General features: G+C 40.2%; 1 protein-coding gene across 3 annotated transcripts; it reads left to right on the forward strand.

Moving 5' to 3' along the window:
- Positions 1-620: 620 nt before the first annotated feature.
- Positions 621-25,616, forward strand: LOC137588194 (ras-associating and dilute domain-containing protein-like). Of its 3 annotated transcripts, none has more exons than XM_068305118.1 (18): positions 621-1,241; positions 1,753-1,940; positions 2,176-2,350; positions 4,372-4,604; positions 5,486-5,928; positions 9,339-9,635; positions 9,758-10,165; positions 12,625-12,662; positions 12,752-12,942; positions 14,073-14,185; positions 18,222-18,477; positions 19,140-19,312; positions 19,811-19,955; positions 20,308-20,462; positions 22,122-22,554; positions 22,645-22,835; positions 23,381-23,520; positions 23,614-25,616. In XM_068305118.1, the coding sequence occupies exons 1-18, from the start codon at positions 1,114-1,116 to the stop codon at positions 23,705-23,707; spliced, it is 3,801 nt and encodes a 1,266-aa protein (XP_068161219.1). In that variant the 5' UTR covers positions 621-1,113; the 3' UTR covers positions 23,708-25,616. The 3 variants fall into 3 exon arrangements, with proteins under 3 accessions (XP_068161219.1, XP_068161220.1, XP_068161222.1); XM_068305119.1 differs by having other exon boundaries at positions 1,795-1,940; XM_068305121.1 differs by having other exon boundaries at positions 1,099-1,241; positions 1,758-1,940.
- The last annotated feature ends 1,893 nt before the right edge of the window (positions 25,617-27,509 follow it).

Consider the following 27,509-nt stretch of genomic DNA (forward strand, 5'->3'; position numbering starts at 1 on the left):
GACACAAAGGTTTGAGGGCAAAAGTTTAAAAAAAAAATCCTGACCTCAACATGTTTCTGATAGCGTCAGCTTTTATATGAACAGTATAACAAGAAGTGGTGAATCCGTTTGTACAGTTTTATAGATTGAAAAAAATAAGGAAAAATGTTAAAGAAATGATTGTGGAGAACGGTAATTGTTTTTTTGTTGTTGTTTTTTAGTTTGATAAATGTCAAAAGCTTAGATGTTTCTTTGATCAGAAAACGCAGAGTACTATTGAAAATCTTTACGTCAAATCCCTTGAATTTTGTGTCAACGTGATTATTTTGTAATTTGACTTTTACGAATAAATAAATGTTTTTTTAAAAATCTCTCTTTGAGTGGGTTTTTTCATGTTCTCCCCATTCATAAATATTCAAAGCGAATAGCTAAAAAAAAACAAAAAAAAACAATTTGATGAGGAAGACAGAAATATTGGGTCCACCCCAGCCAGGGTCTTCATCACACAACTCCGTGTGATTCAAGAAGATGAACTCGGATGGAGATGTCTCCATTATAACCAGAAGATGGAGTCCTGAATTCACAGATGTTTGATTCTGTGTTCATGTGATGGATGATCCCCCGGAGGACCGTGGGGTTCACCAGAAAGAGCACTGTGCGGACATCAGGTCACTGGCTTCAAACTGAAAGAAGAAAAACGCTTCACTCTAAAGATTTTGTCCCGAAACTTGTGGTCAGGGTGGGCGGGTGTGCGCACTTGGCATCTCTATGCATTTGCGCCGTCGACGCACATCTGGAGAGCGGGATCGTTCCGAATTTTTGGCAAATGTTCTCATCCAGCGCAACACAGAACGACAGAGTTCGACTTGTCCTCTTTCTGACCTGTGCGCAGTCGGCTGTAAGGATCCATCTAATCCCACAAACATCTAGATTTAAACCCAACCCCGACAACAGACGACTGGATGAGAGCTGGAAGTATCAGCAGCGGCCGCTCCGGAGTGCGTAAAATGAAACAGCATCTGGGTGGCTGAAACGTTCCTGGAATGAAGTAAATAAGTCTTCGTGGGTGAGGAGTACATAGGACATGATATATGACTTAACCCAAGCAGGAATAGCCAAGTCGACCCAACAGGAATGAATCAGATGAAAGTTTGTTCCACGGAGCTGCGCTCGCTCCCCCCCAGACCCCCGACTCTACCTGCAGCCTCACCGAAGACACGGTTCGTCAAACTGAGAAGGAAAACCGGCGATGGCTCTCAGCGGTGAGTCCAGTCATGACTCTTTATTTATAAAGTGTGATGTGAATGAAAAATCCCTAACCTGAACCCCTCTAACTTTAACTCTCAGAGATATATATGTATAAAAAAAGAAATTGTTAACTTTAAGATACAACTGTGTGAGGAAGCGAACCTCTGATCATCTGCTCTTGTTGGCATCATATTCCATTGCTTTCTGTTCCGCTGGCAGTTGTACAAATGTTACTCCTCAAAACTGTTTTTCGGTCCAAGCGGTGATGTAACTGGGCGACCTTTGACACGTAGAGATTAGAGGATTACAGAGCTGAGGTAAAACACCGCATGATTATTTCATTAATGCACCGAGGGAGCTGAAGGAGGCATGGTAACAGGCTGGACGGCATGGATGTAGACATGCATGTATGGATGTAGGTCAAAGGAACCAAGTCTCTCACGGTCAGAGGCGATGACACACATCAGCTAGGAGACATCCAGTGTCTTCATCCTCCAGGAACCGTCTTTTTCATCTGTTCGTCAGATCAGCTTTGTCCACTAGTGACCCATCCACCACCACCACCAGGTCGACTGAAGGAGTGCCTGTCCGGCAGCCGAGCAAGAGTCGCATCCGTCACCATACCAACCGCCTCTCAGGCGTCTTCCTCCGCAGCCCAGTCTCAGGCTCCACAGCACTGACATCAGCAGGCATGAGGTCCAGGAAGGGAAGCAGTAGGTCACACATTTCTACCTGAAGATACTGATACATAGCTATAGCTGTATTTTATCATCTATGAATTTATTATGAAATATTCAGACCTGATTCCTTAAGAGGTGGAATACTCTGTGGAGAAAAATATAAAGATATAAATTGTATTTGAATCTTGACATACATGTGGGTTAGGTTTTCTTCATACTCAGTTGTTGTTGTAAATGTTCATCACGTCTTCTCTTTGTCGTCATGCAGTGCACTCTGCTGACAGTTTGCGAGTCGACGACCCATCTGAATTGTCCAACCAGATAACGGCTCCAGGAATCTTGAAGGTCTTTGGAAATGAAATCTGTGAGGGCGCTCACTACAAGAGCGTCCTGGCCACCACACACTCCAGCGCTAAAGAACTGGTCAAAGAGGCCCTTGAACGGTGAGGCCACGTATCTTTCTGTGTACTTGTGTGTGTGTGTGTGTGTGTGTGTGTGTGTGTGTGTGTGTGTGTGTGTGTGTGTGTGTGTGTGTGTGTGTGTGTGTGTGTCTGCCTGCCATATGTGTCTGATTTGTACGTGGGTCCACATAGGCTGACTTTCATTATCATCATCCACGTGTTTCCTCTGCAGTAATAAACTTTTTGTGCTACATTTTTGTGCATCAAAGCAGACAGAACTGTCATCTGTTGTGCAGATCTGGCAATCGATGAAAAGTGAATACTTTGCTATGTTGAATGAAGTCGACTTGGCCTGTGGTTGTGTTTATCATAATTGCAGTACAGTGCACATAGTTTATTTAGTAGCACTGAAAATGTCTGTAGCCAACCACAGACTGGTGAGACACAGGCCAAGGCTCTAAGGTGGCCGCTTTGGAGAGAGAGAGAGAGAAGAGAGAGAGAGAGAGAGAGAGAGAGAGAGAGAGAGAGAGAGAGAGAGAGAGAGAGAGAGAGAAGAGAGAGAGAAAATGTCATTCCATCCTTGTTTCAGCCCCGAACATAATGGAATGATTAATACAAGTGGGATTTTTTTTTTCGAGGAACAAGAAACCCATGTTTCTTTCTTTCTTTCCCCTCAGTTTACATTTACAAAATCGCTGTGGTATTTATCTGTAATATTACTAGAACTAGTACCTTTTAAAAGATGTGCAAATACATTAGCTAGGGATAAAAGTGTAGAAATTATAAGATCTTATTCTGATAAGTTTGAAGTAACATCTAAACTCAAACTTCTATAACCCAGCATATCTAAATGGATGCATGTTGGAGCAGTTTTTAGTAAAAATCTACCACCATTAAAAAGCATTTTGATCAGAGGTCAAAGGACTAGTTATTCTGTTGTTATTATTGGTTATGGGAGGTTGAACTAATAGCATTGTGACTGTCTCTATGACTGCATGAATTGCAATTTAATACGGAAGCATTGATTGGTTTGTGTTTGCTGGTTTGGTTCATCTTCAGACTAAACAGATTATAACTTTCACTTGATAATCATCTCATCTATAGATTTCACTTTAATCAGCGACGCCTTGAGAATAACTGTTCCACATTTGATAGATTTGCCACAAAGTACACACAAAGTACACACAAAGTACAAGTACTTCAACAAGGCTTGAAGTGATAAACTCAGTTCTACATTCCCTGCTTTCAGAATCCTCTTGATGTATTTGGATTCTTATGATTTTGCAGCTGTCATGTTACTAGTGATCCAATTCTATCAAATCCAATATAAAGCTAGCTAATGTTAGCTGTTCATCATGTGATCCAAAGTCAGACCAGAGCAATACAAACCCTTAGTAAAAAAAATTCTGTGATGAACAGATTTCACAAATTTACATACATGATTTTCTCCTGAATGTAGGGTCTTTCAAATTGATTTGGAATAAAAGCAAAATGAGATCATTTTGATGGATTCTGTCTGTGTTGATTAGCTGCCAGTACTTTCTGACCACTAGAAGTAACCGATCTTTTAAATCCTACATAAATAATCAGTGGAGCCACTGTGACACCACTCATTTGTGGGTAGCCGTGTTTACACCTTAGTTTTGCAATTTTTTCCACCATCATCGTGTTTTGAAGCCAGAAAGGGCCGTTTGATTGTGAGGGTGTCGCTCAATAGAATTTGCCTCGGTAAAGATTTTGTATTGAAGTCTACTTGAAAGTAGTAATTAATAATATGAACACATTAGAAGAATGTTTACTGAGGTAATAAATCATGTAAAGAGCACGGTTATTTTCCCATAAATTTCCACATACAGTATTTCTGTATTTCTGTTGAACTAGTAGAGTTGTCACCTGCTGGACATCAGAATAAATGCTGCATACAGCATTTCAACGCTTAGTTTCATCCCGTCTATTCTGTCTTTCAAAAGAACAGATTTTTGCTGTTCCTGTTGAAATTTTTAGAGGACTTGATCTCTTTTGTGCCGTCGGTTTTATCACGGTGACACAACCATGTCTTCCAGCTACGGCTTGAACAAGGAGGAAGCCAAGTCCTACGTGCTCTGTGACACCATCGGCTCCGCTGGTAACCATCAATGGAGGACGGAAGGGTTCAGAGTTGTGGGCGACAACGAAAAACCACTCCTCCTGCAGTCACTATGGAAACCCAGGGAAGGCCTGGCGAGACGCTTTGAAATCCAGAGGAGAAGTTGGATAGAGGAGAAGACATCTAAGGACAAAGACACCATTACAGCTGGTACAGTGTCTGACTGTAGCCTTAGAATGTAGCGCGCCTGCATGTCTTGGGAAAAAGGTTTATTTGTGCCATTAAATGAAACATTGTCTGTATTAAATCCAGTTTTCACGTTCTCACAGTAAAAATGTGGTTTGCTCACACTATTTTCCAGCAAAAATCAGCCAAGCCACACAGACCAAACTATAATTTAATAGGACTTCAATCTTTCTGTTTTCTTAAATTTCAATTTTTGTTTCAAATTTGGACTTATATTTAATGTTTAAAAGAAAAATAGCAGACATCCTTTGATTTCATTAAGCGCTTCCAGTGGCACACCCTTTTTTAACACTTGAAACGCTTTTAAACAATGCTATAAAAGCTTTACATGGAAAAAATGTCCTATTTACGACACATTATGCAGCACAAAGCTACTCGGTACATGCTGTCTATGCTGGATTCAAATGCTTTTATAGCACCGTAAATGTGCAGGGTGGACCGCTTTCTGTCATTCATTGTGGAGGCATGAGCTGTGGTTGACACAGCTGTGGTTGGGCAGAAAGAGCGTGTCCTGTTTTGTGTTTAGCATCTCTGAATGACGCAGCTTGTGATAGCCTTCTATCAGTGTCAGTGTGTGGATGTCTGCTCCCTTTTTTATTTCCATGAGTCATGTCTTTCTTTCCACTGAGCTCTGTTTCCTGTATGGGGCTTCTCTTTGTTTACTCTGGCACAAATACAACATGTACAAATGCCCCAACATGCACACATCTCACCTTTCTACAGGAAAAACATGGGTGTTGCTGCATGACTACATTCCATTACACATTTATATAGCCACTCATTTTGCATATATTTTAAATGTTCAATTGCATTACTAGCTGTGGAATTTGTTTATATCCCATTAGGTATTAATGCCCAGGCTAGAAAGCTACAGAAAAGCCGATCCAGGGTGACTTCTTCCCTCATGGAAAAGACTATGGGGCAAAGCCACAAACTGTGGAGGAGCAAAAGTGAGATGGATCTCTTAGATTCTGATCCAGATGCCAAAAAGAACCCAGTTCATGATGAGCTAAGGGAGAGCCTGAAGCAAACTTCAGTGCGGAGCTATGAGCGGCTAAAAAGAAGCCCGGAACAGAGTCACATTCACAGCCCAGCGTTTCCCTATGAGGGGGATGGAGGGGCTCAAACCAAGACAGAGACCCTCTGTCCATCAAGAGGAGAGCGGGAAGGAGAGGAGTCAGAGAGAGAGGAAACGGAGAGCAGCGACGATAGCACCACACAGTACTCCATTCACCCTCCTCAGGACTGTCCGTACCTGCTGCTGCTGCAGGGCTGCAGCGTCACACAGGTATCAAACACACGACTCACACACAGCCAAGTTGTGAAAGTGCAAATTTGTGGTTGGAGCATGAAAATTATTTCATCAAAGGTCACTGGTACAATTCTGAACATATACAGCATGATTGTCCAGGTAGATATTAACTAAGACTCCCAAGGTGTAAGTGGATTTAAGACATCCAATTATCGAGCTTAAATCTTTGCAAGCGTAACTTAAAGGCAACAAACTGCAAACACAATCCATGGAAATCTGGAATTATTGTTTGATTGTTATACAGGGAAATCTATTTCACTAATGTTGGTTTTCTTCAGAATCTAGATCAGGAAATCTGAAAAATGCGTCAAACTTCCCAATAAACTGAATTAACCAGTTTTAAATTGATAAAATTCAAAAGATGTGTATATATATGTGTATATATATATATATATATATATATATATATATATATATATATATATATATATATATATATATATATATATATATATATATATATATATAAACACACACACACACACACACACACACATACACACACACACACACACACACTTTGGAATACTACTTTAATCGAAATCAGAATGATGTGCAGTAGATCTTAGAGGACATCACTGTTGTCTTCTCAGAGGATAACAGTGATGTCCTGTAGTTGAATCAAATATTTTTTAACTGCCCCACAGTGTACAAAGCAACATATACAGTAGAATTTACCTAATAAATCTGAGTTAACAATTTGCACCCACTTTTTTGGGTAGATTTAATCCCCTATTTTGAGTGTAAAATAAAGGAACTAAAAAGAAATGAAATACTTAAATATACTGGGTTTCTTACTCAAAAATAATTAACATCAGTGAATAGCCATTTCTTTTTCAGAGAAGGTAAGATTTCCCACCCACCCCCACCCCATTAGAATATGATAATTTCAATGTTTTTAATCCCTAAAATTATCAAAAAACACAAAATAAAGTGCAATAAAAAGCTTCACACAGCTTTTTGGAGTTTGAACATGTCTTACAAGTCACTAAAGTCACAGCTTCAAATGCTATTTCTAGATAACAAATGCATCTTCCCGCATCCAAATTCCTTACATTTGAAAAAAGGATCAGCGCAGAAGTGAGGAGAGAAGAGAGGAGAGCAAAAGAAATGAGGGGAGAGGTGAGGAGAAGTGAGCAGAGCATAGGATGGAAGGGAAGAGGAGAGCAAAGAAGACAAGAGAAAGTGAATGGAAAAGGACGGAGATCAGAGCTGAGAAGAAAGGAGAGCAGAGGAAATGAGGGAAGTGAGAAGATCAGAGCAGAGTTCCAAACAATGTCCTGTCACATGCATGTGGATTTTCTTGTATCAACTGTGCACAGTGGTAAAGAATCCTTAAAGAACCGTCTGGATCCAGATGATCAGACGGACTCTCATCCATAACAGCCAAACATTCTGACTTCTGCTCTGAATACTCTAGGCATGGATTTTCTTTGTCTTTCTGGTGCTCATATTGTTAAATTTAGGACAACAGAGTTGGAAAAAAGTCAAACAGTGTACATGACATAGACCTATGTCATGACAGACCTAGACATAGACATTGACATAGACCTATGTATGTAACATTCTGCTGTGATTAACACATATATACTGTATGTGCATGCACATGAATGAGTGAGAAGATAATTTCCCCATCATGGGATTAATAAAGTGAATTTAATTTAATTTATAATCTTGTTATATCATGGAGGACAGTCCGTTCCCTGCATAGTATTTTCTCCCTTTTTTGTCCTGGATGCTATTACTAAGCAAATGAAACTCATTGATCTGGAAATCAATCAATCATTTTCCCAAGATAGCAACACCCTCATTCCCAAAGCATTTCATCTTGGAGCCCAACAGCTCAAACTGTTATCTTTTTGTCAGCGTCAGGGGAATCACCCACTCTGCTATACAACATTAATGCTTTATGTTTATTTCTGGCTTCTACGTGGGTCCTCAAATACTCGTTTAGATCACACACATGTATGCAGGCTGATCCCACAAACCTTCACAAAGTGTTTACATTTGCATTTTACCTTAAAGTGAATCAATGAAGTGCTTTATGCCATTTATTATGGGGAAAAACCATCAGAGCTGTCGCTGTAACAGAATGTTTTCTCAGTGTGGAAAGAGAAACAGGGGGGATTATCATTATTTAAAAAGTCAGTGAATGTAGGTACAAAAAAGGAGTGTCAGAACACTGATCAGGAAACAGAAAAAGACAACCCCAGCTCTGCTTCCTGACTGATTACACATAGTTTTAACTGTGACGCACTAATCCTCACACATTCTGACTCAGCACGATGAGTTTGTTTCCCAAGAGACTCTTCATAAGAATATAATCCATCACATCCACTACAAGAAATACTATGAAGCAGTTTTATAAGGGGTAGCTGTGAATGAATTTTCTAAGTTAAAACTGCTTTGTTAGTCAAGACAAATGAAATGTCAAGAACATTAATCTCTGCACATTGTGCTCGGTACTAATAAGGTTTGGATCAAGACAATAATTCTAATGCCTTCATGTGATCAGACTGTTTTCATTGAGTATTGTTAGCTGGTGGTGCAAGAAAAGAATAGCTGTGTGTACTGCATATTACCTCTAATTTCTTGTTGCATGATTGATTTAATGCTGTGCATTTTAGGTCCCAGATTAATGTATTTTCTCTCAACTGGGTTTCACATAAAGATGTGTTATGTAAAAGGGCTCTGTAAACCACACAGAGAATTCTGTCTGTGCTGCCTTTGACTTCCTTTAGGCTCAAGAGTGATCAATATTTCCACCCCGTACTTGAATATCCCACATACAATAACTGATGAGCTGGTGAACATAGTGGAGCGATGAAAAACTAAATGAGAAAAAAGTTGGATGACAACAAAACCGCCACAGGGATAGTTTGGACTTTTTTTTTTAAGTGGCCAGTGGTTAAGTAGAGGAAGACCACCAAGGTAAAACAAGTCAACAAATGCCTAACAAAGTCTTCCAATGGCAACGCAAAAGAATAAAAGAAGTGGTCTTACAGTACTATATTGCACATAGTAAGACAACAATATTTGACAATATTTCAGAAAGTGAAAGAAATTAGTAGATCCATCTATTTATTTAAATCTTAAGTTATTGACATATGCCCACGATTCGAGCCAGTTTGATCATATGTCAAGTAGTTTAACTGTCATGTGAAAAAACCTGGGGAAAAAAAGGCCCAACACAGAACTATCCAGGAGAAAACAAATCCTGAATTCTTTATACATCTACTCCAAAATGAATGGTTTCATCTTTAAATAAAAAATGTGGAGCAAGTCCCATCTAAAGAGTTTGTGTAGATCCTGCTGAGAGTCAATAAAACTAACAATACCTGCTGAAAACACCTCTTTGGTGTAACTTCTCTCTTTTGTGCTCTCAGGATCTTGTCATCTACTTACTTACCGAGCCAGACGTTGTATTTGGTCTGCAAAGTGAACATAAAGCTGGTTTGAAACCCGGCTTTCCTCTCTTTGCCGATGACATCCTTCCGAGACACTGCCATTTTCATCGCCACAGCGCTGGCAGCCCTACGATCCTCTGTCCTTGCCAGGATGCGCTGGTCACAAGGAATGGGGACGTGCTGAGAAAAGAAGTGAAGCTTAATCCTGGAGATGTTATTGGGATGGGACGGGGCTACCTGTTTCTTTTCAAAGATCCCCTAGCTCTGGGACACAAGGTAAGAATGAGATATCTGAGATACAAGAAGATGATCCAATGTATTTTTCTAGCAAAATTTCCCGAAATAGTTTTCTTTAGAATATAAAAGCATTCATAAAAATTATGTTTCATTCTGTCTAGGAAACTGAGCAGGTGGGCAATGTTACTCCTGAGCCAACCATGACTGGTGTTTCCTGGATGCTCAGTCCTACCTTTACCTTCACTCCAACAAACCATCCTGAAGAAAGGGTCCTCTGCAATGCCTGCATCACAAGCTGCACTGATTCAAGCAACAAATCTCTCAAAGGCCTCCCCTTCCTAAAATCACTAGGAGGACACAACCTGACTCTGAAATACGAGGCTGAGAACGAAGATCACATCGTCAGGGAGATTATCGCAATGGGACAAGACAGCCTCAAACATCGACCGCCAATGACTGTGGCCTTTTTGCTGTGCTTGTGTGTTCAGTATTCGTCTTCATGTCTTCATACCTCAGACTTGCGAAGGCTGCTGCTGCTCATCGCCAGTGGAGTCCAGAGCACCATGTGGGTGAGTTTTGAAGAGAGCGAGGGTATCTTTCTGCCTTTTAGGACGTCCCTTCACAACAGAATATCACCTGGTACTGGTGTTCAGGAGGTGTAAAGATTTTAGGGTCAATGCACTGGTAGTCGTAGTGGTAACCTGATTAGTTGTGTAACAATGTGCAGTACAAAACGAAATATAAGCTCAAATGGTAATCGTCTAGTCATGACAGATTTGGATTTTTGAAGTTAGTGTTGACAACTTCAATAACTGTTATCATGTATCATATGATTGTAACTTAACTGTAACTTACAATGTACTGTGACCAAATGTCCACTTCTATCGTGGCCCTGAAGGTCAACACGATAACAATAAAGAGTAAAACATAACAGTGTAAAAACCACAGCGGCAAAATGTAAATCAAACTGACAAAAGCAAAAAACACAATGACTAATATTGCCTGGAAATTGTAGTTAATTGCTATCAACAGTGATTGTTGCTGATTGGACGCACTTGGCCCAGATTTTGATTGGAAGGAAATGTTCAAAGGGCGGCACAGTGGCAGCAAGAAGGTTCCGGATTCAATCCCACTCCGTGAAGAGTTTGTGTATTCTCCCTGGGTCTGCATGGGTTCTCTCAATGTTTTCTGGCTCCTTCCCACTTCCAGAAACATGCAGCTTAGGTGAACTGATTACCCCAAATTGTCCGTAGGTTCGAGTGTGTGTGTGTGTGAGTGGTTCTGGGATAGGCTACAGCAGACCTGTGACCCGCAAGGCAAACGGATGAAGATGTTTGCCTTGGATTCATTCATTCATCGTCTTCAAGACGATGAATGAATGAATGGAACACCCCTTAGGGCTTTGTTGTTTTCCTTCACCAAATGAAGCTTAGTTTCAGCAACCTTCTTGGACAGAGATACATCTTGATATTTTTGAGTCCTGGGTACTTTTTCTGTCAGAAGAGTACAGCAAAGGTAGGTAAAACATTTCCTCCCTGTTAAAAAAGAAGGCCAAGTGCACAGTCAGCAACTTTGGTTGTTTGTCAGTTTGTCGTATTTCTGGTTTGTCATTTTCCCCCCCTTGTTAATGTGAGTAGCAATTTTTTGTTGTTTTTTGTCACTTTGGTGTTTGAGTTGCTGGGATCTTTTATAGTTGGCATCATGATTTGTACTTCAGGGCCACCATACACCTCTGACTGTAAACAAAAATCAAAGGACCACCTCGTCAGAGAAATTAGAAATAATGCAACATAAAAAGTAAGAAAAATAAGAATAGCTGATCGGAGACCATACTTGAGAAGATTTGATGTGTCTGACAAATTGAATCCAAATTAAAAGTATTTGTGTTCAGATTTCATCACCTCTTGCTTTGGGCGTTTGCTGTTGTAGAAAATTCTCCGATATGATTTACTCCTGAAACAGATCCATTGTGTCGATGCATCAGCGGGAGCAGTAGTCTGTAAACAGTGGTTATGAGCAAACTGACAATGAGTAATGAGTACTTTGGTGATATTCAAACATATAGTTATTGGTCAATTAAATGATGTATTTTGATATTTTTTCTTTAGCTGAATTCCATAGATATACTGTACATACAACTGACTTTGCAGATTAACTACAGGGGGAGTCAGAGTTCTGATAACATGTTCCTTCCTTCATCATAATACAGTATAATAAACTGTGGCAAGGTTCACGTCCAGCACAGAAAATAGATCTATTAAGTACATTTATTTAGTGTAGCTTGTTTACTGCTTTCCATTGTGGTAATGGTTACCCAACCTTCACTTATTAAAAAGCCAAGATTATATCTCCAAGCAAAACTAACCACTTTGTTTATCAAGCACATTTCTATTTATTGCTTTCACTATTTTAGAGCAACCAGGCTTTAAATCCATTTTCCACCAACTCATTATCAGTACATTGTACTGTAAAGAGGTTCAGAAAGGTCACACAACTAAACTAAGATGTTCTCTGTTATGTGAACCATGCTCCCCTGTTGTTTACTTTCCATCTAAAACATATAAATGTATTGCTTAGTTGTTGGTATTGTTGCTAGATGTGTGTATCATTAGGATTGTATCAACACTGGTGCCGGCATGATCTTTTTTCTTGGTCAGTCAGTGTCAGTCAGTCAACGTGTATCCAATTCAGTTGTTAACACTATTATTATACCTTTAATGTAAGCAGACCCTGCAACCATGAAGATTCAATCAATTTTATAGTATATTAATAAAAGCTCTACCAATAATATTTTTTATTATGTCACTAAGCTCTACTTAAATAGATGTGTTTTTATATAGGTTCTTTGTAAACCATTTTTGACCACACTGTGATCTATTGAAGATCATTACACTTTTTTAATTCACTTTCCTGCTGTTTTTTTTTTAACTTCATTGTGTCTTCTAGAAAGTACATTTAGAGGTACAAGAAAGATTTTTTTATTACTGTCTATATTTTTGATACATTGATTGTCATTGCTGTCACACAGGAGTACACGAAGGACCTGGCAGCAGTCCAGCCTGAAGTGTAAGCACACGTCACAGTTCAGCTGATTACAGTACAGTTCACAGGATCTCACACTCACACAGTTCACACATTGGTATTATGTCTTTCAGTCTTGATGTCAATGGTTCAAACCCAGAGGACCTTCAAGCTCCCAGAATCCATGCGATAATCTCCGGACTGCGCCCTCTGGTGGTGTGGATGTCCAACAGCCTGGAGTTGCTGCAGTTCATCCAGTTCCAGCTGCCACTTATTCTGGAGTGGAGAATGAGAAAAGAGCAGGATGATGAAGATACGAGGGATGGTGAGGATAACGTGGAAGTGGAGAACCTATCATACCCAAATTTGTAAATATTTGGAAAAAAATTAATTCACAAATATTTCCTACTGAGTCAAAAGGGAAATTTAAATTATAGGTATATTTACTTTTTACATCCTGATTCAAAGTGGTGATGTATTGTAATTGTCAGTTTTCGTGTGTTTGTTCGTAAGTCCATCCGTTCGTTTGTCCACCAAATATCTTCGCAACCCTTGAAGAAAGAAAGATGAAATAAAAAGCACATTACTCGGGCGGCAAAGAGGATGAAAATGAGATGTTGACCTTGAAAAAAGTAGGTCAAGGTCAATTTTCAACTTTTGTACACTCAGGAACCAGATAATATAGAAAGAGAAGGGAGAAGACCAGTGTGAGTCTTCTTCTTTTCTTTCAGCTTTTCCCTTCAGGGGTCGCCACCGCAAATCAGTTGCCTCCATCTAACCCTGTCTTCTGCATCCTCTTCTCTCACACCAACTACCTTCATGTCCTCTTTCACTACATCCATAAACCTCCTCTTTGGTCTTCCTCTAGGCCTCCTGCCTACTAGTTCAAAACTCAGCATCCTTCTACCAATATATTCATTATCTCTCCTCTGGACATGTCCAAACCATCTCAGTCTGGCCTCTCTGACTTTATCTCCAAAACCTCTAACATGTGCTGTCCCTCTGATGTACTCATTCCTGATCCTATCCTTCCTGGTCACTCCCAAAGAGAACCTCAGCATCTTCATCTCTGCTACCTCCAGCTCTGTCTCCTGTCTTGAGTAGGAGTGTTAGTAAGACAATAAATCAAAGCTAATGCTTTGATCTACCTATGTACTAGCTTTGATCTATGGTCAAAGCTAGTGCATATCTTTGACCGACCCCAATAGGTCAAAGCTAGGCACTTGTCATAGCTTTGACCTTTCAGGGTAAAAGCTATGACAAGTGCATAGCTTTGTAAACGTGTAAAAAGTACTGTACAGTAGTATCCTGAAGGGTAAGTCACCCTCATTTACCCTTCGCTGGATGTTGCAGTCTCTGACTGCCTTGTTCCAAATGTTATTGCTCAATTTCAGAGACAGAATCAAAGCTGTGTCTGTATCATTCATTGATATTTGTTTGACATGTGGTTTTCAGCGCTGTTGGAACACCGTCTGTCCTGCATCCGGTCAGCCAGTCAGGAGACGCTGGCTGTCCTGGAGGAGGTCATCATGCTCGCTTTCCAGCAGTGTGTGTACTACATCACAAAGGTGAGACAAGAATTATAACAAGTACAGGACATAAAAATAGTGATACACTCTAATAACATGCTCATTTTTGGGGGATGGAAAAATAATTTAAGGAAAATTTGCACTCCAACATCTTTCATGGGAAACTAAATATCTACCCTACCTCAGCCAGCAAGGCACTTCTCTTGGTAAGGAGGTTGAGCCAGACTTGTGAAGCTATGCCATCTGGTCCTCCTCCAGATGATTAATTATGTGTAGTTAAAGAAAGAAAAATAATCAGAGACAAGCTGAGAAGAAAGAGCCCTGTTAGTCACTCTTACATCTCTCTGATAGACCCACCAGCCACACTGCCAGACCACACTGGGGGCATTCTGACCCGGGACAGAGACAGACACCACAGGCCTTTGTGGGTGTGTTGGGGGGAGGATGAATCTAGGTCACCCCAAGTGTTGTATAGGAAGCTCCACATTTACATCTGTGATATTTCAGCTGAGGGAAATACACAAATAAAAAACATAGAGAGGCAAAGAAATTTTTTATTTTTGTTAACTGCTGGAGGATGAATTAAAAATGAAACAAAGATTGGAAAAATTGAAAATGAAACTCAGTTTGATCCTGAAAAAAACACCATTAACAAAATATAAAATATTGTTTTTCTAACATTATCAAATTAATATTGAAACCAATTGAAACCAAACTCCAGGGGAAGGTTTACATGTCCAGTAGTCATATTATGAAGGTTACACTATCATTTAGGTGGAGTGTCATAGCAGGATAACTGAGCTGCCCTGATGGACGTTTATATTCTCTGACTGGTATTTTTGGTTTTAAATATCTTCAAATTATTGTAACTTCAATAAACATGACATGACATGTAGACGTACACTTTTTGCTATACAGTATTAATTTCAATGAAGGGGGAAAAAAACTATATTCCTTTAAAATATGAACTATATGTGTGCTTTAATAAAGGTCTGGGGGGGGAATTAATTATTTTTCAACTAAAGTCATATAAACTAATTCTCTTGTGGAGAAAAGAGGAAAATTCAATGATTTTTCTTTTCCATTGATTCTGAAATTCTAGATTTAATTTATTAGGCCAGTTGACTTTTCTCCAAATTGTGTTTGTTTGTTTTTTGGTTTGTTTTGGGTTTTTTGGTTTATATTACTGTTTCCATGGAAAAAACAGATTTTTGTGATGAGTAAAATGAAGTTCTGTCTGGGACATTAATTGAAAATGCTGATTGTGGCCTCCAAACATTATTGTAAAGATTTATGTTACATTTGACTGTAACAGTCTTGTAAAGCTGTATTCTAATAGTGTTGTTTGTAAAAAGAAAAAATGTATTTCATTGTAGTTACAGTTGTCCGCTATGTGCAGATTCACTGAGGCACAACACCCATCACAAGGAATTGGGCTGGGAAAATTTAAGAATAATGTGCAGTTGAGCTGTATGGTGTATGTTAATACAACATACAAAAAGTCATAATGAGAAGATCAAGTTACAGATATTCTTTTCTTTTTCTTATTTTCTCTAGCTGAACTAAAACTCATAGCTAAGATCTAGGACACAGCTTCTCCTGCTTGCCAATGACCTGGGTACTCCAAACCAGCAAAATCCAAAGCCAAAGAGAGAAAGTCAAGCATGGAGCCACATCAGAGATAGAATTAGAACAGCACTGGTTTTGTACCAGTCAAGTCAGGGTCTCACATGAACTCGGTATGAAGCATTTTCGACAGTGTTTCCCAACAGGAAGGAAATCCATCCATCCATCCATCCATTTTCTGCCGCTTCATCCGCTGCAGCGAGTCACGGGGAGCTGGAGCCTATCCCAGCTGGCATAGGGCATGAGGCGGGGGACACTCCGGGCACAAAATCAGTGATGATAATGTTTCTCTCAGGATGAAACTATAGGACTTCCACAGTCCTGCCAACTTTACACTGCACATTTTTTGCACAGCATAGGAGAATGTGGTTATCTAACTACCTACTTGAGATAGCATGTATTTCTCTAAGCAAGTATGAACAACTTCCAGATGTGGCTGCTAATAAATCAGGAAATAATCCACTGTACTAATTAATTTTAAACATGCAGGCTCTAATTTAAATGCTTAATTGAACTGATGCCTTGGAGTCTGAATTCCATGGTCCTGAACTCATGCATTTGAAGATATAACCCTAAGGAAAACATGGGTTCATAACCAGGTTCACTGCTACAGACATGTGAACTGGGGATGTGCTAAAAAGGGGAAAAATAAAAATAATGAAGGTGTTAGATCACGTATGTTTGCTGTTTTGGGTAGAGGAATATCATGTTTCCAGGACAAATGTTTGAGAATAAATCATCACAACCTAAATCGAGGACAGAATATGGAATTGTGGCTTTTGGGAAGTCCACACAATGTTAAATCTATTTTACAATTTTACAAGCACCACAGACAAAGCACATTTGCTCTTCTAGGGTGAAGATTTAGTAAGGTAACATTGGCATATGTATTAAAAACATCTTTGGTCTGAAGAGGATGAGCTGTCTGAGTATTAAGGTCACACTGAGATTTTTAAATGAAGTTGAAATTTTATAACAAAGTTACAATAAAAATGTCAAAATATTGCCACAATAAATTTGATATGATGCAGATCAAACGCTACCAACCACCTCCTCCACAAAATGAGCCCATTTCCTCTAAGGCTGTCTTTTTCTGTCTCATTTCTTACATTTAAAGTACCAATGTTAATACCAAATATTTTATGCCATAATATTTAATTTTTGTTATTTAAACCTGGACAAAGGTATAGCTTGACAAGATGCTCTGCTTTCTTATTTTGATTCTGGCCAGAATTTTTTTTCCCCAGTGTTTTTCCAGCCCTATTTCTTCCCTCAACAATAGATCAGGGTGTAGCTCATTTACATCAGACATTTCAACATCTACAGCAGGGGGGGCATTCAGTTTTCAGGACTCTCAGTCCGCCTATTGTCGATGTAGTTTCAGTTTTTCTAGCCATCTGGACCTCTCATGTAATCCATCATCACTGTCACTTCACGTCAAACCCACTTCTATGTCTTTTCTGGAGGAATGCTTAGATCACCAGTGTCGAACGAACCAGTAAGCCGGCTAAGGCCTAATGATTTATTCTGGTATCCATTTTTTCCCTTCTTAGCTGACAGCAAACTGTGTACACATTGATTTATGTCAGTGCTCACTGCAGCATAATCCAGCCTGAACAGTCTATAGCAGACATGCTGTTAAACTCAGATGTAGACGCTGCATTTACTTTGGTAGCAAAATGATGCACAACAGACAACAAGTAACACTAAATTTCATAAATGCATGCAGTAAAGCCAGAATGAATCAAATCTCTCTGATTGGCTTTTTTAATGATATTTTCAAGCCAGAAACATAAATAAATTCTATTAATGTCCATCTACTTCCATTTTCTATTGTGTGATGGGGGTAGTCTATGCTTCATGTTCAGTCTGCTCGGCCTGCGAGTAATGTAAAATGATCTGTTCAGTGTGGATTCCTTCAGAACCCTTCACTCAGCAGGACTGTTGCAGTACCATGCCAAGCCCACATAAGCCAATATTCAGCTTGTAAGGAATGCAGCTCCAAGGCTGGCGCTAGCCTCAGAAGCTTGGTTGGTGTAGGAGAGGGATTAGAGGGGAAGGGGGATGTCTGGGTACAATTAGCCCGAACAAAGCTATCTTTGTCTGGGTTTGCCCTGAAGAGCATCGAGGCCCGTTAAAGACGACTAAAGAGGAGGAAGTGTTACAAACTCTGTCTCTCCGGTGTCTGCTGCTTTCTCAGGGAGGCTGGCCTGCAGAGGTGTATCGGGTTAGTGGGTTAGAGGGTTATATGACAAAATCCACTCCACTAGGTTTGTCTGTGTACGTTCTCATGCAGTCAGGTCTAGGTAAATTAAGAAGACCAAAAAAAGTATAATCAAACTTACTTAAGGTTGGTTGAATATCAACCTTCTTCACACACTAGTTTATTCCCAGCCACAGGAACTGTCCTCAAGTTCACGTGAACTGTCAACCACTCATGTCTTATCAGGTCCTCTACCCCATCCTGCCTGATCTTCTGGACTGCTGCCCGTTCAAGGACCCACGGGTGATAAACAAGAGTCCACAGGTTCTGTACAGCAGTGGTCTTCAGATCCCTGGTGAGATACAGCATCTCATCACAGTCCTGAGCAACACCTGCAGGCTCCTCTCTGACTGTCAGCTCCACCCGGAGATTTCCTCACAGCTTATTGGCTACCTCTTCTATTTCATCAACGCGTCACTCTTCAACTCGCTGATGGAGAGAGGTACTGGTGCATCAGCATCTATAGCTAAAGTATATTTGTCAGCAGAATACACATTGAAAATACAAATAATTATAACATTGTGTAAGTAAAAAAACATCAAACCTTTTTTCTTAATTTCCAAATAAATTAATCACAAGAATATTCATTCATACATAATTTGAAACATTCATTCTTTCACAAGTCTGATTTTTTTTCTTTATTTTTTTTTCTAAAATTTGTTTCCAGAATACATTTCTTGTCCAGTCTTAGTAATTTTGGGTTGAATTATTAGAGTCAAAATGTGTTTTAAATGTTTCCAGATCACACATGGTGATTATTTCAGGCTATTTCTAATGTCATAAATTACAAAACCTGATTTCCAATGACCAAAGTGAAAACTGACTCTTTACATTAACGAACGTGAAAGCAGCCCTGTGTCAGACTCTGAACACGGTCATTCTCTACAGTGATGCTCAAGGAAGAGAAGGAACAAAAAGAAAGCAAGTTGTTGTTTTTTTCATGCTTCAGCAGATGAAGTTAGTGTATGCATTCTGGAATAATGAAATAACACTGATTCATGTGCAAAAAGACAAATGGTATTGTTGTTGGAAACTGAAAAAACTGAAACACCCAATTAAATGAAAAAAGTGGCTGATTGTGAATGTGCACTCGTGTGAACATAGGCTCTGAGCCAGGGTTCTACCAGTGGTCCAGCGGTGTGCACATGAGAACCAGTCTAGACTTGCTGCTGGACTGGGCCTACACAGCCGGACTGGGAGAAGTGGCCATGGAACACACACGCTCTCTGTCGTCAGTCATCAACCTGCTGGCGACACCTAGAAGGAATTTACTGCAGGTAAAAGTCACACAGAAATTTGCAGCCAGTAATTGTTTTGGTTTTGTTTTTGTCATTGCAGAGGTTTCTCCTGATTCCTTGAATCTGTTGATTATATTATGATCTATAGAAGTAGAAATCCTTCACGTTACCTGAAAAATCTGAATTGATTTAAGGGGTAAACATCAGTTAGGCAAAGACAGGGCCTTTCAATGATACTTCTTTCATGCAACTATTACATGAAACCAATGAACCTATTTACCTGAAGAAAGTACTTCACAACATTTTGATTCATTTTTTGTATTTCCAGACTTTTTTTTTTTTTCTGAGTCAGTGATCTCAATGGTCTTTGTCCGGTTTCCAGTTGGAGTGAATGTCAAACTTGACAAATAAATGATCACATTCTGTAATATTCATTTTTTACAGAGTGTCCTAACTTTTTTGTAACCATGATTGTACAATCAACACAAGTTAAATAGATAACTGAGTAACTGAAAGTGTGTGTGTCTGTGTGTATAGACATCCTGGATGTCATTACGGTCACACTACCCGGCCCTGAGTCCGGCCCAGCTGAACCACCTGCTGAGCCTTTACAGCCCAGCGCCTCCATGCAGACATACCTGGACTCCACCTGGTCATGACCAGTCTGCAGCACACAACACTGGTGAGAGGTCAACATCAGGCACTGTACTCACTTGTGGTGATAAAATAATTACCCCATTCAAGCTGATTGAATTATTTTAATGTCATTTATATCTTGAATCATTCATTGGCTAAGCAGAAATAGAATCTCAACTTTTGTTGCCCCAGATCTGAACTTCAGACAAGCAGAGGACTAACAGGAAAAGCAGACATTTGGCACAGACTATATGTTACACATACTACTGATACATTCTATATTTAAGACACTCACATATTGGCAATTATATAATCTATTATTTTGATAATTCATAATAGAAATGTTTTACTGTGTGTTACTGTGTGATTTTAATCCAATATGACACGCTCTTTTTCAGATGAAATCCTGGAAAGTTTTGACACCCATCATCCTCTGGTGCTGCCAGATGGTTCTTACCAGTTCCAACTGGGAAAGGAAGTAACAGATTCAGCCCTGGAAGTTGAACTGGAAGAGTTCAAGTCTAACAAGGTCACAGCTATTGAGAAACGAAAGGTATAAAGATAAATAAAATAAATAAAAACAATTAATCAGCTTGCTGGCGAATAGACTCCAGTGGGCTATAGCCATGGTGTCAGGTTTGTCATCAGTCATCAGTGGGCGAACGGATGCTGGTAAAAACCTCTAAATCAAAACATGGCACTGGAGGGGTACTACAGCATGGTACTGGAAGACCTGTTTCCATCACTTTGGTGAGCGGCAGCCACTTCCCACTGCACCAGAGCTCTGCTAGCAGCAGCGGGAAGTTTTACATAGGTAGAACAGTGCCTCGACTCAATGCTGATCTAAGTTTCCTAGCAGGCTCACAGTGACAGTAGTAAACTGGTTACCATGTCTATTTTTTTTACAGTATCAAGCTAATTTTCTCCAAATTCAAAATAAAGCTGTGTAGGTGTTTGCTTTGGTATAACATCAACATTGTTGTAATTAAGAAATTGTTACAATCAGTCAAATCATGTTCACTTTGGAATGACCGGTGACTTGTCTACTGAATATTTGGTCAGTGGATATCACTTACATGCTGTAGTACCCCTCAGCATGTGTTCCACCCTATGGTGACTACAGTCTGTGTTCTCTCTCTCTAGGTATGTCGAAGTTCAAACATTTTTTGACTCATTGCTGCTAATCAGTGACATGCGGTGAGGTTCATGGCTGGTGAGGCACTGACTTCATCATAATCAGATTTACAAACATATGAACCTACAGTGTAGCTTATTCACCATTTAATTAGCAAAAGTGAGTGGGTTATTTAAAGTCTCAGAAGAAACATTTACATATAAACTGTAACACACAAATAAGCACGTGTGATTAAACAAATGTTATGTTGTTACCTAAATGTTTGAATGTCATGTTTACTTATAAATGAAGTCCATGTGCAGTTCTTTCTGAACAAAAGCATCAATTACTTGTTTGTAAAAATTCTCCTCAGATTTAAAAGTATCTCCGTCTGAATTGAGATCACTGCCAGTGAAGAAAGTCGTCCTTGATCAAATTTTTGAGTTGAGATATGTAATCCTCCATTTTTATGGTAAGGCAAGGCTAGTGGAAAAAAAACAAATGAATGGCTGCACTTGACTTGTTGACTATAGATTGTAGCTTGCTGTCACTTATTCTACGGCCGAGGAGTCCCAAGACGAATACCTGGGATCACCAGCGCCCCCTACCATAAGGCAGGAGAACTGCGTGCCTCACTTAGTGCCTCTTCCTGGCCGTTTTAGTATTGCTTAACTCAGGAAAGACGTTACACACATACAGTTGTTGACAAAAAACACTGTACATTGTATACATTAGCTAAACTATGGAAATTTAGTTCATATAGCAAAAGTGCTTGAACATTTTAATGGCGACATATAGAGAGATAGAATTATGGTCTCACTGTTTAGCTACTTACTGTTACTGAGTTACTGTGCAATCCATGCCTCACCACAGGTTTCTTCTCAATATTATTCAATATTTGAAAAATTGGTAATTTTGAGTAAAAGTAATCTAAAATTGGTGATGTTAAATGGAAAATAACTTCCATTTTCCATTTTTTTCTTTCATGATGACGGTGCCTCACCTGCCTCTCCTGACCGCACGTCACTGTTGCTAATTGATCGATGATTGATCGATGATTGATTGATTGATTGATTGATTGATATTATTTGTCTTCAGAGAAATGTCATCTCCATGGAGGCTAAACTGACCAAGGCGGACATCCTTCCAGACACTTTCGATATATCTCCAGTACAGATGGTCTCATCCCAGGTTACGGCCAATGGCCCGCTGTCCCTAAGTGCTCCTGGACCTTTACCTCCATCATCCCCATCAACTCCTTTTTGTTCGTCCATTCATCTGGATGAGTTCACCTCCTGTGGCGCCCTCCTGTTGACCCAGAAGCTCAGAAGTCTACAGCTGCAGACCAGAGAGACTGAGAGTAGTGAGACAAGAAGGTCAACTCTGGACCCCTCCTGTCTCTTGACACCGCCCAACACCCCACACCTCACAGATCCCATTGATATGATGACAACCAACCAAGATGAGTATGTGGGGGTTGAAAGTGAGACACTTGGTACCTGGTCCTCTGATGTAGGTGAATATGATGAAGGTACGGCATAACAGTACATTCCGATTCATGGCGGTGAGTATTTGGAGTAAAAGAATACTAAACATGTTCCTAATTTTATCTTTTTTTTAGGTGGATTAGTGTTTGAGTGTCTATCTGCACTAAAGGTAGACGTGAAACCAGATCTCTCCAGTATGGAAAGATGTGTTGAAGAGGAAGAGGAGGGCATTAATGACCATTGCGATAATAACAATGATGAGCTTTTTAGCTTGGAGCTGGAGCGAGATGAAAGAGGACTTGGACTCACTCTGGTTGATGCAACAGTAAGAAGAAAAGATGAATAAAATCAGAAACGCGATGAGACAGAATTGAAGGTTTTAACCTGAAATGTCTACTGTGAAGTGGGCCTTGACGTGTAGCAAGAATATATTGAAAATTTGAAATGGATTTGAGTAAAAGGGAGGATTCAGCGTCTTTAAGAGTGTAATAAAGCATTTTTTGTTAATAACACGTACATTACTGGATGAAATACCATGAAACCGAGTGAAGACGTGTACCATGAAAAGAATAGTTAAGTAATGTTTAATCCAAATGTGGTTGCAGGATTAAAACACAGAGTCTAACGTTGAGGCAGTCACTTCAGAATGACTTATCATCTAATGTAAAGGGTGCAATGGTATAACAGATGATTGGTGAAATTGATCATATGTATCGTCATACACTCAGTGCTTTTCAGTTTTGCGTGTGTACTTTTGATTGGTAACAACAAAATTCTTGTCTCTCAAATAATTTTTCTGGACATTACTTTTGTTTGCTTCTGACTTCAAATTCCTGCCTGTTGCTGACAAATTCTCACTACATCTTCCAGGACTCTTCTTCGAAAGTCAAAGGTTTCTTTGTGCGTGCTGTCGTCCCAAATTCTCCTGCTGCCCGATGTGAGAAGCTGGCACCAGGAGATAGGATCCTGGCTGTTAATGGAGTCAGTTTGCTTGGACCGGACCACCAGAAGTAAACATGAATTTCCAAATTTTAATGATGTCCCTTTCAAAATCAAACTTGTTTAATTAACAGATTTTTCCCCCAAATTTCTTTATCGGTTAGTGGAAAGGAGCTGATCCAGTTGTCAGGTGACAGACTGAGGTTACTGGTTGCCAGGTCGGACTGGATGGCTAAAGCAATACCGAGTCAATGCTGACAGAACTGTTCAGTGATGACATCAAGAACTTGTGGAACATTCAGGTGTCAGACAAAATGCACTATAAAATAATATAAACTGAACACCAGGTTTTAGCTGCTCTGTCGCAGCTCTTTTATTTTCACGAGTTTGTTACATCACTGCAACACAACTCAGTTCCATTGTTGTAAACAACAAGCACCAACGAAGGTGTACTAGTATTTCCACTGTTCAATATTTCTGTTATTTGTCATTACTTGCACGAATTGAGTTGACATGGGGGTTCTCTGGTTCTTATCCTTCTGCAGCCACATCCTGCAAATGTTCCCTTCTCTAACTAACAGTTCCTCTCATTTTCAACTATTCTGTCTCAAAGAAAGCAAAAGTATATGAGAGGCTATTTTTGAATATTTCATGTTTTCATTGTGTCATAAATTAACCATCAGTCACAAACTTCTTTTTTTTGACTCAGTTTCAGGTTTATAAGTTTGGGGGTTTTTTTACTATTAAAAACACATAGGCTTGGCACACCTCCTTAATGTTGCGTGGAAGTCTGGGACAGTACTGAAAGAGTTACAGACTGGTGTAATGGTTCCACTTTTTAAAAAGGGGGGACCAGAGGATGTGTGTGAACCACAGGGGCATTACTCTCTCAGCCTTCCTGGGAAAGTTTACTCCAAGGTGCTTTAAAGGAGGGTCCAGCCGATTGTCAAACCTCAGACTGAGGAGGAACAATGTGGGTTCCGTCCTGGTCGTGGAACAACGGACCAACTCTTTACTCTTGCAGGGATCCTAGAGGGGGCTTGGGAGTATGCCCATCCAGTCTACATATGTTTTGTGGACTAGGAAAAGACACATGATCAGGTCCCCAGGGATATACTGTGGGAGGTACTGCAGGAGTATGGGGTGAGGGGGCCTCTCCTCAGGGCCATCCAATCCCTGTACGCCCAAAGTGAGAGCTGTGTTCGAGTTCTCGGCAATAAGTCGGACTTGTTCCAAGTGGGTGCTGGCCTTAGCCAGGGCTGCACTTTGCCACCAATTCTGTTTGTGATTTACATGGACAAGATATCGAGGCGTAGTCACGGTGAGGAGGGTTTACACTTTGGTGGGCTGAGGATCACATCATTGCGCTTTTTGCAGATGACGTGGTCCTGTTTGCATTATCGGCCTGTGACCTGCAGCACTCACTGGTCCGGTTTGCAGCCAAGTGTGAAGCAATGGGTATGAAGATCAGCACCTCCAAATCTGGCACCATTGTTCTTAGCAGGAAGCCAGTGGATTGCCTTCTCCGGGTGGGGAATGAGGTCTCAAGGCCTCAAGTGGAGGAGTTTAAGTACTAAACGGAGAATTGGGGCAAGATGACGGTGTGTTTAGGTGTCATTAGGTGACTCTGATTGCCAGGGAAACAGCATCACACGGGGCCCGACGACAATGCACAGCGTAGCCACATGAAAGACAGACAAACACGCACCCACAATCACACACCAATGTCTTGTGGCATTTATGTCTTTTGGCTTTGATGTCTGGGCTGCTTGGTAGCTTGTTGGTCTCTACTGAGTGTCTACAGAAACAACTACAGAATAATTTGGAAGAGGACTTATCCAGCATGTTCTGTGGTGAAGCAGCAGGAGGGTGACTGCTGGATGATGTCCACTTTTCAAGCTTGGAGAAACTTCTACCCATGATGAAAGCCATGTGGAGGAAGAAGTATATGCGCAGGTTGAAGCAGAAAGTCAAAAGATGAGGCAGAGATCAAAGTAAGCATCATTACTGGCAGTTGAGATCCCATCAGAGCCTGTCCAGATGACTGACCTGTAGCTGCAATGGGAGCCAAGTGGGTCAGAGCAACAGCTGCTTTGTTCGTGGACCATTATACATGTTTTCCAACAACTGTCCTGTGGTTTATTGAATAAATGAAAATAAAACTTTAAAAAAACTTTTTATTGTCTATTAATCAAGTCAAAGTCAAACTTTCTTTATTGCCATTATACACACACTGAGATGGTACAACGAAATTTCGAGGCCAAAAGGATAGTTGGCCCAAAGCCGCTGCACCCTGGGTCCGCCGCCACTACAGTCCAACATGACCTATTCCCTAGATGCATGTTTTTCCTGATAATGGGGGAAAACCGGAGAACCCATTCAGCCACGGAGAGAACATGCAAACTCTTCACAGAAAGGCCATGTTGGAAATGATGGGGTTTGAACCCCTGAACCCCTGACCCTCTTGAGGCAGCAGTGCTAACCACTACGCCACCGTGCCTCATCAAATTCATAACGAGAGGGGAGGGAAGGGAACAGGGATATGGAATAGGGCCTTTTTTTGTCCACTCCACACATCTACCTGGTATTGCAGTATCTCCGCCAAAATATGCTGGCAACATGTCTGGAGCATCTCCCATCTCCCTGTAAGTCCGTTGGGATAGGCTCCAGCAAGCCCTGTGACCCACGGACAGAACGAATGAACAAACAAACAAATGAGCGAGCGACATGCGAGCGAACAAGCAAACAAATTAATTGCAGGAGTGAATGCCCTCTTAAAACATGCCCTCTTAAAATAATCGCCAAATGTTGTTTTTTTAGATTTTTCAGGAAACACAAAAAACTGAACCATTTGTTGATGGTTTTGTTATATGATTTAGGCAAGAAAAAGTATTTCTGTGAAAAAGTGACTTCAGCCTTTTTTTTAAGAGGGTGACGATACTGAAGAGTTGATGCCAAACCTTAGAAAATGTAATCCCACTCACAATATTTGAATTACGCATAGGTGCGTATTTGTGTGTCTTTCATGGGACTCCGAGATGCACCGGCATCACACCTGGAGTGTACCCTGCCTCTTGCCCTAAGTCCGCTGGGATAGGCTCCAGCAACCCCACGACCCGCAAAAGCAGAAGATGTTGTCAATGAAAATGAATGAACCGATGAATGAATTATCAACTGTATGAGTCTGCTAAGATTAAACAAGCCTGACATCCTGGCGATATCTGCTTGAAAAAGATGCCTAACATTAAAAGCATTCCTTTGATCTCAACGACATGTAAACTGAGGGGCAGAGTTTATTAGTGTTTGTTAACGAGAAGAGACTCAAACTAATTAAAATCTAGCATTTTTTAAGAGAACTTTCTTCAAGAAGCCACTATGGTAAGCGCAATGCGAAATTTGAGAAATTGCCAGATTAGAGTAGTATATAAAAGGCAATAATTGTCATAACTGTGTATAACCGTCTTCAGAATTGGAAGTTTGTCACACGAGCTAAAATATTTGAATGTGTTGTGTCTGAGTCATAGACATAGTCAACTTTATTGTCAAATGTACTAAAAATGCCCTGTCACAAATGTGAGTTGCTCCCTCTCTGCCAGAACTGGACTTTGATCTGTAAAACTGAGCTGGCCAGGATGAGGAATTATTAGCAACTGTGCCTCAAAGGCACGGTGGCACAGTGGGTAGCGCTGTCATCGCACAGCAAGAGTTCGGGGTTCGAGGCCCACTCTATGAATTTGTATGTTCTCAACGAAACACTATATAAACAGTCTTAAGCATCGAATGGATCCATTGAAATATGTAGCTGGTAGCGAGCAGAATCAGCCCAATGTAACGGAGTAAAAGTGCTGTTAATTCTTCACAAATTTGCTCAAATAAAAGTAAAAAGTATGCATTTAAACTTCTTTTAGAAGTAAGATTTATCCAAAAAATTACTAAGTATTTGTAACTGAGTACATATGAGTCGTAGTAATCCGCACCACCATCCTTAATTTCTAGGGGACACCTAAAAATCTTGTACCTGATGTATCCCGGGCCTATGATTCAAAGGTTTCCTAAATTT

This window comes from Antennarius striatus, chromosome 21 (assembly GCF_040054535.1).
Source record: "Antennarius striatus isolate MH-2024 chromosome 21, ASM4005453v1, whole genome shotgun sequence".
NCBI lineage: Eukaryota > Metazoa > Chordata > Actinopteri > Lophiiformes > Antennariidae > Antennarius > Antennarius striatus.